The sequence below is a fragment of the Etheostoma spectabile genome, chromosome 20, assembly GCF_008692095.1.
Source record: "Etheostoma spectabile isolate EspeVRDwgs_2016 chromosome 20, UIUC_Espe_1.0, whole genome shotgun sequence".
In the NCBI taxonomy this organism is placed as follows: Eukaryota; Metazoa; Chordata; class Actinopteri; order Perciformes; family Percidae; genus Etheostoma; species Etheostoma spectabile.
In genome coordinates, this window is record NC_045752.1 from 5,260,931 (window position 1) to 5,273,300 (window position 12,370).

The 12,370-nt window shown below is 41.2% G+C and overlaps 1 protein-coding gene across 5 annotated transcripts in view; it reads right to left on the reverse strand.

The window, feature by feature from the left end:
• LOC116669660 (lysocardiolipin acyltransferase 1) overlaps positions 1-12,370 on the reverse strand; it is an 18,835-nt gene that overhangs the window by 6,074 nt on the left and 391 nt on the right. For all 5 annotated transcript variants that reach the window (XM_032499608.1, XM_032499611.1, XM_032499612.1 and 2 more), the window contains exons 2-4: positions 1,834-2,001; positions 1,231-1,429; positions 641-787 (exon numbers count right to left, since the gene is read on the reverse strand). In XM_032499608.1, coding sequence (XP_032355499.1) covers positions 641-787; positions 1,231-1,429; positions 1,834-2,001 — 514 coding nt within the window. The remainder of the gene's footprint in view (positions 1-640; positions 788-1,230; positions 1,430-1,833; positions 2,002-12,370) is intronic.

The window sequence follows — 12,370 nt, forward strand, 5'->3', positions numbered from 1 at the left end:
GGGGGGCAAACCTGTGACATGTCATTCTTACACAATCTTTCATTAAATTTACACAAGCTCTGCAAGCTTTAAAAAAGGGGTCATGGAAATGTTTAGAGGGGCTTACGTGCACTCTGGACCTGATCCTGTAGATGGAGGTCTGTATGTATGCCAAGAGTAAAAAACAGGACGACTTCCGCGTAAGACGACAGTGCATGCTTGTTTGTGTCAAATTAAGCCTTGAGGTTTAAGAGGCTTAAATGCAAACGTGTGCGCTTGCAGACACAAAATGCACAGGCGCAAAAAACATCAAACAGTTTTTAAAGCCCTTAATCTGCTGGCCAATTACAATGTAACTTCACTGGCCCCTTCATGACATCATGATATGTAAATCCCAGTAAAGCTACTCATGACTTTGATTGGCTTATTTGTGGTGTGAAAGGGCTTTAGACACTGGGGTCGCTGATGCTCGGATTGAGACAAGATCAGAGCATTCTTGCAGAAATGACTGTGTGGGGCGTGTGTCCATCAATTTTGCTATGCCTTTTCACTTGGAAATTGGGTTTGCATAACAGTGTTATTCTCACCTTTGCACTAACAACTGAAATGTAGGCTAATTGTCCCAAAGAATGGATAGAGAGTTGCATTGTTTAAAACTTACCAGTGAGGTCTGTGCCCTCCGGGAACAGCAGCAGTTGCAGTGGCTCTCTGATGTCACAGAAGTAGTCCAGCATGTTCCCCATGTGCTTCTTGTCATCTTCCCAACGACGCTGAATAAAGACGAAGCAGGCCACCTGCATTGCCCAGCCTGTAAAATACATACAAAGTCTTTACATGTGTAATTGATTCATTTGTACGTTAAACTGATTCGGTAAGACTTTTCAAAGCATGCAGAGCCTATGTTTTCCAAGAAAAGCATCCGACTTTGGCCTTTTCCATCAGAGTACTCTGTGATTCTACTACTCAGAATGTCCATTATACTGTTCTTCTTTTAAATTTAGAATCAGCTGTATCTCTTCCTATGTTCACAGTAAACTGCTTTGCAATGGTGTAATAATGTTTTTGAAGAAATTCTTTGCAAAGCATATATTATGGTATGCAGAGGTGTGCAAGTCTGTGTGTGTGTGTGTGTGTGTATATGTGTGTGTGTGTGTGTGTGTGGTGTGTGTGTGTGTGTGTGTGTGTGTGTGTGTGTGTGTGTGTGTGTGCGCGTGCGTGCAGGAAAGGACAGAGCCCCCACTGTATACCCACCAAAGCCAGGCACAGCCTTCAAGGCAGCCTTGAGGCAGATCTTCTCTAGACGCAGGTAGCTGTACCTGAGCAGACAACACCAAAGAAACATCCAATCCAGGCGGGTACGGTGGTTCATAATGATCACACTTCGCTCCCCCGGAATGAAGCCATCACCTGTTATCACCACCTTCACACCAAATACCAGCTCCAGCAATGACTACAGAGGGAAGAGACACCGGGACAGAGGAAGGATGATGAAGAAATAGTACAAAAGAGGGAGGAATGGAAAGGGCAGTAAGAGAGAGCAAAATGGAGATGGATGTAGAGAAAGAGAGGAGGGACTGGTAAGAGAGAAGGTGATAAGATACATTTATGAGAGTGAGAAGAAAATAAATAATGCCTTCAATTCCTGCAGTCACTGTAAAAAAGATTTGCATAATTGTTCTCAAGGGCAATCTAAATAAATGAGGAATACTTCAGATGAAAACAAAAATATGAGATTACACAGGGAGGCATAAATAAGGCTGAGATGTTGTGACTGTGTCTGTCAAACCCAGGTAGCTCAAGGCCATCTGGCACCCACATTAGTAGGCTAAGTAAAGGTTAAGCTGGAGTACACACCACAGGCAGGGTGAGCCAGGTAGCGACGATACGATCAGTGATCCAGCGGTACCAAGCAGGAGACAGCAGCATGAGGGGCAAAAAAGGACCCAGCATGAAGACACTTCCAAAAAAACTACCCAAAAAAAGGGTCACCACAAAGTACAGGCCCCGCACCGACACAGCCATCTGTGGAGAGATGAAGGAGACAAGATTAACCCAGTCGAAGCGTGAGCCGACATTGTTTTGTTAAGACAAGAAAAACGATGACATTTATGGAATTAATTCCTGACTTGAATTTCCACCATGGAAAGTAGGCTCGCTGAAGCGGAGCATCTCTGTAACATGAAACAACTGGGATTATCGACAGTCCCATCAATAGCAAGGACTGCTGTTCTGTTGTTCTTCTGACATATTTTCCCACATTACAGGGCAGACATTCCTAGTGTGGAATTTAAATAGAGGAACCTTTCTGAGTGTGGGTAACAGATTGTGGGTGTATGGTCAATAAATCAAGTGTGGTTGTGGCTACAAAATTATTCACAGTCTTTACAGGTGCATACAGTACACAAGCAACATTTTAGGATGTTCACAACATAAAAGATTGGTGGTAAACTATCCCGGCTACATCCACTGAAGCTGTAAAATATGGTCAATAAAGTGTACCTGGAAATTTTAACAATGGCTATATTGTTGTTTTTTTCAAAATAAAGCTAGGTGTAGGCAATGTGACAATATGATGAGACAATATACCGTACAGTTAATGTAAATCAGAGATGTTGCCATACCGCAGCACTTGACTGTTTTCTTACACCGTGGCAGCTAACCCTTGTGTGTGAATCATTGCACCGATTCGATACCACATAATTTAGCCCTGAATAAAATGTAATCTCTGTATTTATTTAGTAATGTTTTACAAAGGCTTTATGTTGTAGTATGTGTGTGTGTGTATATATATATATATATATATATATATATATATGAATGGAAACGTAACATTCTCAACAAAAAACCCACTCCTGTAGCATGCCAGCACACCTGAAGCTATGGTAATTTTTGAGTGCCATCAACCAATTTATCATTCACACCGGTGCAGAATTTACTAGGCAAAAAACACAAATTCAAACTGCATAGACACCAGTAAGCTACTCTAGATGAACATAAATGGAAAGTATTAAAGTAGACTGAATTAGCACGGTTAAGCATGTTCGTAACAGTAGCTGCAACACAGCAGAAATACCTTGGTCATAAGATCCCTGAGGGAAGGGAACTGAGCCTGTAATCCTTCTGTTATCCAAAACCAAGAAACAGGACCTTCAATTGTCCATGGTTTTGCCAATGTGGATCCCTTGTCATTTCAATGACATCAGTGGTGACCGCTTCAGCTTCCAATGGTAATGCTACACTTATGGAACATGTTCCTGCATATGTATACAGGTGTTTCCAGTTATTTTGCCTGATTAGACCTCTTCTGAGGACTGTGAACTTGACTGGAATCTTCCTCTCTCTCCTAACCATTTTGTTGCACCTGTTTTGATGTACCTTATTAGTACGTGGACTTTGGTCCAAATGCTGCACTTGCTACATGCTAAGACACCTGTCTGTTTTATATGGAATCAAACAAGGGTCAATAATATCTTGTGCTTGTGAAATGATGTTCAGCTGTAGAATTATTTGTGTATGTGATGTTACAATTTGTGGAGTAATCTGAGATTGTGAGCGACGGACACGCAAATGTCCTTTATCTCACAGAAAGAGTCTTTGGATCAGAATAAAATCTTTTTTTACTAGTGTCTGTTCAGCTTTTACAGATATCACACATAACTTTACACAGCTAATGAACAATTCCAGATATACAGCAACACAATACTGCATCACACGTCACATTTTCACTACTATGACCACTACTAGCCTACTGTCATTACTAAACATTGTGCTAAAATATGAACAATAATGTTGCCCTGAGTGGGCTTATTTACTAGATACCTAAAGAAAAATCCAGCACATACACAGTAGAATAACGTTATGGGACTCATGTTGACTCATTTTACATACAGTTAACAACAACAACAAAAAAAACTAAATGCTGAGGAACATGACTATGTTTTTTCATGTTGGTTTTGAGCGGTAGGCCCATGCACTAAGCTGGAAAAGGTTTTAAACAGTAAGTGAATACAGCGTGTCGTGGGAATACAACATCTACTACAGCGGGGAGGGGGTAGTGGATGCCGTGGATGCACACAACTGGCCCCCGACTGCTGAGAGATTTTATGGCTTCGGGAGGGGCGAATGTGCGCGTATGGATGTGCGTGTCATTCAGAACACAAGACAAAATAAGAGTGTTCTTGCAAAACAGAACATGACAAAATAATCGTGTTTTCTCGGTTACACTATTTTGGTGATCGTTGGGAGCCGAAATTGAAATTCAATTAATCGCACAGCACTTATTTTGACCCTGTTTTTATGCCCGAGCTGACTAGCCAATCAGGGCATTGCCCACTGACCATCCAATCAGAAGAGAAGTTAAACTGTCCACTCAGAGGGAAAAAGGCTCTCTTTCTGGTTACGCCGCCTATCTAAAGCAAATTGTTGTCAACATGGAGGAGCTGGAGCCATTGATTCATTTTTTAGTTAGTTTTACTTTATTTCTGTCATGCCAAACATTTTTTTCCCAAAAATAAACTGTTTTTATTTTACCTAATCTGCTGTTCACAATAAAAAGGACAGTAGAAAATACAAAACATTTTCTATATTATTTAAACGTATCGTCTTGTTTCCACAAAGGTAAAATACCAGATCTCAACTGAGCACATACAGATCTTTGCTTTTTAGACCGATTATATACACAACATAATTCTCCCTGCCATATTCAGGTTTATTGTCATAAAAATACGCAATTTTGGCTTATATACCATATATGGTTGGCCCCCTGCTCTCAGCAAACACAGATTCTTTTAACAGACCAATATTCAGCTTTTCATTATTAAAAAACAACTCACCAAGCCCATGGTTACAAAACAATTTGCATATATCTTTAGACCAACAACCACGAATTTGTTTGTCCCGGAGAAATATTTGCCTTTACCTATTTGCATCCATATCAAGTAAACAATTTGATAACCGAGTTATACATATCTTCCGAGCCTCACAATTCCCATCCCATGTATCCCACTATAGCCAGTGATGGTGCACATTTATGCACAACCAGAAAATACATTATGGCACTGTTTTGCACTAATTCACACATTACTAAGCCCTGTGACCCCCACAGTAAAAAATGAGTAACGGGCACAAACAAGCGTTTGTTGTATCGATTATTAATTAGGGCTGAAAGGATTCCTCAAATAACTAAAATAATTTGCCTCAAAGCTTCGTTAAATCATTGTAACTAACGGTGTACGGCTCACTGTGTTCAATCTCCAATATCGCTTCCTGTACAGGTGTTGGGTGGTGGGGAGGATGGTGCTTTAGACACACAGAGTGCAGACATAGGAGAAGAGAATGTTGCAGTTTCTGGGGATGCCGAGGCAGTCATGGTCCTCCCAGGCTGGGCAGAGGAATATTCCCTGCTGAACAGCAGCAACACACTCCAGTTGCAACACCACAGTTTCCCTTGATCCTTTGCACTAAAACACATAATAGTATAGATTTCAATTACATAAAGAACAATTGGTCAGCATTAATAAAATATATATGCAGTGGCAACTAAAAAGCAGTGCAGTGGCAAAGCATGCATTGCACCCCCACTTTAATATTTAGCACTTTGGTTAAAATTTAAATTCAGTGAAATGTTGTGGTGGCGCACACACTGTGTGGGTGTCTCCGTGCACATTCTATTTTGGTTTGCAGCAGCGCAACATGGAAAAGGACCGGGTGAAGGTAAATATATAGATCAGTGAGTATGGCGATTAATAAATACTCTCTCAGCCAGTCACATTACTGGTCTCATAGTTCTTAATCTGCTGTACCAATCACAGTTAAAAGTGATAAATACATCTCAGCAAAGAAAGAGCTTTAACTCTCTAAGTGTCTGGATGGAGTGTCATAACATGGACACACATTACCACAAATCTAGACTCAAAGACAAATGGAGTATGATTTCCAACGATAAAAGAGAAATTTAAATGGTGAGTGGACCTACGTTATTTTAGCAATAATTCTAATGTATCTCACCCCTGAGATGCTATTTCTTGCTAGAAAAAAAAATAACAGCTCTGGAGCACCCTTAGTAGAGTCTGCCGATTGCGGCCACAGTCAAAACAATAGACTAGCTATATTGCAAACCGCTAACGTTATTCACCCCCAAGTGCCTGCGGCAGTATGTCGGGAAGCACCTGTTAAAGATTAGCCTCAACATTCCTTGCTTCAACAGCACAATAATAAACATTAGCCAACAGAGTGAAGCGGCTAAGACGTTAGCAATGACCACATAAACTAATAAATATTTAAATTAAGTAACCCCTGGATGCACGCACAGCTGTCTTCATATGTCTGGTTAATGACAACGTAAAGCTTCACTGGCATGTTCTGTGCCTACATGTGTAATTAACCCACCTGTTTCCCAGAAGAGTCAGTGCCTCCATGTTGGCCATAGACAGTGGAAGAAATAGACACCGAGGTGCCATAGACTTTTAGTCAATTAGAAGCACATCTCCAGTGACAGCCGAGCGTTACTGTGCAGCCTCCAACTGAGCCTGACAACGTAGATGTGACGTAAGCAACCTGTCTGAAAGTTGTAAGTCTTCTGGTAGCTGTGCCAAGAGAAATCTGTTCATGGGTAAATGTTACTATTACATATGAATTCACTTGCCACATACCGAAGTATTTCCAATCCATCAAAACGTTGCTGAAATGTTGTGTTCCGATGCTTAATGCTTCTCCCTCGACTGTTTGCCTCCACGTTCCCCCGATTGCCTGCAAGCTTCTCATGACTATACGGTCATTTCTCTACTGTGCGACAGATGGACAAAGTAAACAGAACTGAAACTTTTGCCCGCTGATCGGACAGTTGGACTTATCCTTAGTTAGTTAGGTGTAAAAACAGTCAAAATGTATCCTTGTAACTTCAGGCATTTACACACAGATAGGAAATTTGTGTCTTTTAGTCACACTTTGTGAAACTTCAGTGTTAAATAATTCCCTCCACATATTTTGATTACACATGCACAAAATTATTCTACAGCTACAAAACGTTTTAACACATGCAAATTAAATCTAAACAAAAACATTTCACATATGCACAAGATAATTCTTCCGCTGCACATCATTTCACAAGCTCTAAATATGAATTACTCTTTTTTGTTAAGATTGTGTGCCAGTTCGGAACTTTTTTCCCTTTGCACTGCTGAAATCATGAACTGCGACATCATCCGACATAATCACCAAACACAAGTTAAAGACAGCAGCTGTGCTGTGGGTTTGGCTGTATTTACTTGTAAAATGATCACATAGAGAGAAAGTTAGAAGCAATAGAATGTCTATCTTACTTTTCCTCCTGCACAGTGCACAGACCCTATCTGCAGTACTACATGACACGCCCAAGCCTCGCTGTTGCTCACTGAACAGAAGTGACAGAGAGAGCCTTCTGTGGGGACTCGAGAGTACTGCAGAATTGAGATGGTAAATTTTCCTCTTATTCACCAATTCACATTTGCCGATGGTGGCGGAGCTGCCATGCAAGGCGCTGGCCCACTACACAACGCGCCCGTAGCCTTGCTGCCGCACCTGAGTCAGTGACAGAAAGAGGTGTTGCGACCTCACTGTCTCTGGACAATACTGGCGTCTCTCTTCGTCGGCAATCAGCCGCCCTAGAGAAGAAGCCATCGCCCGCCCGCTATGTGTGGGGACACACAAACGCACAGAGGTTTCTTGTTTTATAGATGAATGAATAATGAAGGGCTACGTCAATAAACTAAAAACAGTAAGAAGGCTAAGAGTCAAACAACCTAAACAAACAATATGATTAACTAGGACTAAGAGCAAGTCAATTAAAGCCAGCTGAGATAAAGATTAAAAGGGGAAACAGATTCCTGATTTGATTAGGTCCTGGCCCTGCTGACGCAGGGAGTCTGAGCTGATGCTACAAGGAGACATTTTATCCAGCAGGTTTTTTTTCTTCTCTTATAACTGTGGTTCACACTTTCCACCTCAATTACTGTTATGATTTCACAAGCTTTTAGTTCAGACTACCTGCCCCCAACACTCCCATCATCTTGCCCTCGTTGACACCCTGTGCCGCACCATGACGCAGCAAATCTCACGGCAGCGACCAAAGTGGCTGAAGGTGCATTTAAAGGATGCAAGTGTGTTTGTGTTCATGATTATGCTGGCAGTAAGGGTTTAAGGGTTACTGGCTTTAAAAACGGAAAATGTGTGACACGAAAGAGGTGACAAAACAAGCTTGCTCAGCAAAATTAGGCTGTGTCCCCACACACACAAAAAGCACACCCTTGGGTGACTCTTGGAACAAGCAGACAAGCCTATTTATACATACAGCAAAAATGCATGGCACACCTGGAGTCTGCGTTGTGAGAAGTGAATGGAATTATGGACATTTAGATGTTAAATAAACATGTTTTCTTCCGCTTGGTGTCAACACCTGGGACACAATATTTTTATAAGGTATCCACGGAAACACTTTTGTTGCATGCTCCAAAGCAAATACCACTTGTGGTTTGATTTAGTGCAATCCATTTAGGTTGGTTCTTCATTTATTTTTTCAAGATAGTAATGATTCCGAAAGTACTTTCCCCACACACCACCACACGCAATGCAAAGCATAGGCCTGCTCCACATAGTCCAAGTCTAAATTCTCTGGCAATCCTTTTGCATTCCTTAAGCCAAGACCAGACATCCCAACACAGGAGAGCAGAGTGAAGAGGTCAAGCAAGTCTAGGCTAAACAATGAGCTTAAGAGAGAGAGAGTGAGAATGCGTGTGTGTGTGTATGTGTTTTAAGAGAGAGGAAAAGAGAGAGTGGAAGAATGAAATAAATAATGCTGTGAAATTAATTGCAAATAGATTTAAGTGCAGGTATATTTTTAAAACAGCAGAAAACACTCCAGAACTAAGCAATAGTGATGTAGATCTCAAGTTCAATCACGATACAACATATCCATTCTTTGGCCATCGATAGGATATTTGCTGATATCTGAGAGCTGAGAGGACGACAAGGTAGTGTCATTTTTAGCAGTTTTTGTAATTATAAGCCTAGGATGTGTCTGTCAGGCGGGTGGAGACAACAGTGAGGTTGTTGTGTTTTTCTGCAGTTCCTACTGTAATTCTAAGCTCAAAAAGTGTGTCTGTCAGTTGGGTACAGAGCTTGGCGTGAACACGGGCTTTTATGACTGTCAATATAGCCAGCATCTAGCGTTAGCTACTCCCCTGAGCTGTTAAGTAATGCCTGGCTATGTGAGACAAACGTCTAACAAGATTGTTGTGGATGCTGCGGTCTCAGCCTGGCAAACAACATGAACTTCGATTCTGGGGAGGAGGGGGCGGGGGAGTAGCCTGGCTCCGCCCTCCTACGTACTTCAGCTCAATTTTCATTTCCCTTCAGTACTACGTCTGGGTTTGCGGTATATTCTTGAGTTTTCTCTGGCCAAATTTGAACTGGTCCAATCAGCAAACAGAGGGAGTGTCTGAGAATGATGACATTGAGGCCCTGCGCTAGAGTTGTAGTTCCGTAATTTTTGTTGGTGGCCGTGAAGTTGTGGCCCTCCTCCCCACGGGGTTCTGGAAAAGTTTGATTTTTTCACCTTGCTCCTTTAGTAGTGACAGAGTTGGCTAAGCCTAACGCTATGAGGCTAAAGCTAGCAACGCTATTGCTAAGTATAAGCCTTGTCAGTCTCCCCTCTTGCTGCACATGCGCATGGCATACGTCACGACCAAACCTTAGTGATTGGTTATGGCAGATCCCGAGAGGCTCTGGGCAGATCCAATAGTTTTAAACTTCAACAGACAAATGTCAATGGAGAGTGACCAGTCTCACCGTACAAATGTCTCCGAAATGTAAAAAATGAAACGACTCTCTAGTTTGAATTTAAACTGCAGTAACTATTTTAAACACTAGTTGTCAGTATTACATATTGCACCTTTAACAACCTTCCTCAGTCTGCACCCCTCAATATTGCCAAAATCAACCGGGGTCATTTACTGTGTAAGGGGGAAATGAAGCAGTATTGAGAGGAGGAATAAAACACAATGCCAAAAATTGCACCATACTAGCTAATTATTTAGCCTGAGTTAAACGCTAGTTATCAGTAAACTGAAGGTAGTGGCTTGTGTCTGATGTGTGCGCCAGTGTTTATGCGTTTGTGTGTCGGCACACCCCCACGTTTGGCTAGTGTTAATTTTGGACCCTGCACAGTACTGTGAAACAGTAGCCATTTTAATTTACTTAGTAAATGTAAGAGAACTTGAATGAAGAAGAATTTTCAATATGCTGAAATCATCTCTACAATGGAGATTAGTTCTGTTTGTTTTTCAACAGTAGGCTATTTTGTAACACTTCTGTTAGGAAAACAGAAGTGTTATAGCTTCAGGTGTTTATTTAACTTTGGTATGTTGTTAATAATTTGCATAGTTAATATTGTTCTTTGGTGTTCACTTCATACAGGTTTTCAAATGTTAAATAATAAAAATTATTTTTCTCATTTCTGGATTCCGATATATGCATGCCTTCTGGTAATTCAACAAATAAAAATAGTATATATGAAAAACAAATGGTGTAGCCTATTTTTATACTCTTGTGTGAATTACTTAAATTAAAAGTACTGAGTATTTCAATTTTTTAAGAACTTTAGTGCACAATTAACAAAATGAAATGGTGCAAGGATCAGGACGTAAAGCGTAGATCAAATTACGTAAACATTGCAGTAACTAGGGATGTCACGAGAACCGATACGACCGATACCTTCCGGTTCTTAAAATTTAACAAGACTTTGCATTAAATCACGAAGACATTTTGATATCTTAAGACTCATTTCTTACAGTCTCTGATATGTCTGAACTGGTTGGGGTGTATTATCAGATGCACAAAAAGTCTGAATGAGTAATGAGTTTGGGAGCAAGGTGCATACCGTGGCTGCATCGTGGACCTTCCTATACCATTTTGAGTGATTCAATAACGCTGGCAGTGTTGCCAGATCTTGCGAGACAAATACGCAACCAGGCCTGTGAAAACAAGCCCAAATAAGCGACTTTTTCTACGGAGCCCCCCTAGATCCTGGAAGAGAAAAAATGCACGGTTTTACAATCCATGTGGACAGATTGGTAAACTGTACACACGGTAGGCTAGAGTTTATTATTTCCCCTCCTGAGTTCCGGACAATGACCACAGGAGGGAGTTTTAAACTTATTTAACATTAATAAACTGATGGGATTTGAAATATAGACACTTTTTCACAGTGATTTTGAGTTGTTCCTAAGGACGGGGTAGAATCCATTCTTTTCCTCTTTCTCCGATTCTTTGTATATTTCTTCCCGTATTTCACCCACTTTATCCCGGGCATTTATTCCTACAAAAACTCTACAGCCACTCACCATCAGTCGCTACTCGCGCATTTTCCTAACCAGAAAACAGCAGACCGCCTGCTCTGCCTCTGATTGGCTGGTACTGTTTCCATCTGGGTCAGAGCCAATAGAAGCAGGAAGTGGGCGGGAAATAACGCTGTGTCTATAGTGTTTATGGGGAAAGGGGCGGGATCGAGCGAACCGGCAAGGACAAGCTGTGTACAAGCCAAATAAGCAACTACACTTTAGTGACAAGCCCAAAAAACCGCAACCCCGTACCAATATTTGTAAGCGACTTTCAAAAAAACAAGCCCAAAGTCGCTTAGAATAAGCGGACATGGCAACACTGAACGCTGGGTATTTGCTGATATTAAATCAACCTGCAATTGGAAACCCGGACTAAACGTTGCCTCGTTAATGCAGTCTGATCAAGACCAATAAGTCGCTAATTATCTACCGTGCACACATTTTCCATAATCCCAGGGTGGGGCGAATAAAGAGCAAGGACTTTAACCAGCAAGACCAAACAGGTTAGCCAACGTTTAACTTTAACGTTAAGCTAAGTGGTTACACAATCAGGCCCACAAACAAGATTTGCCATGTTATGTCTGTAAATGATCATCCATTCGGTTAGCATGTTGTTTCGCAAATAATGACTTAACATCACAGCCTTACATGCAAATAAGAGTAACCCTTCAGATTAAAAATGGTGAGATGAAATGTGAAGTTATAATGGACTGGTTGATGTTATGATAGTTACCGTTAGGACAGTTTCTGCACTTCAATGGCCATTTCACTGAGAAGTTACAACTCTAGCGTAGATTGTGCTGCCTATAACGTTAACGTATAGGCTACTTGGAAAATGAGAGACAGCTAACGACCAGGCTCACAACCAAGCTGACACGAACAACATGCATGCTAGTTTAGCAACCGAAATCCAACATAAAACAGAAGACAGCTGATGCTAGCCGACGTTAGCCTGCTAATATTAAGAGGACTGGATAATGCACTAACTACTGTCGATATATATATATATATATATATAT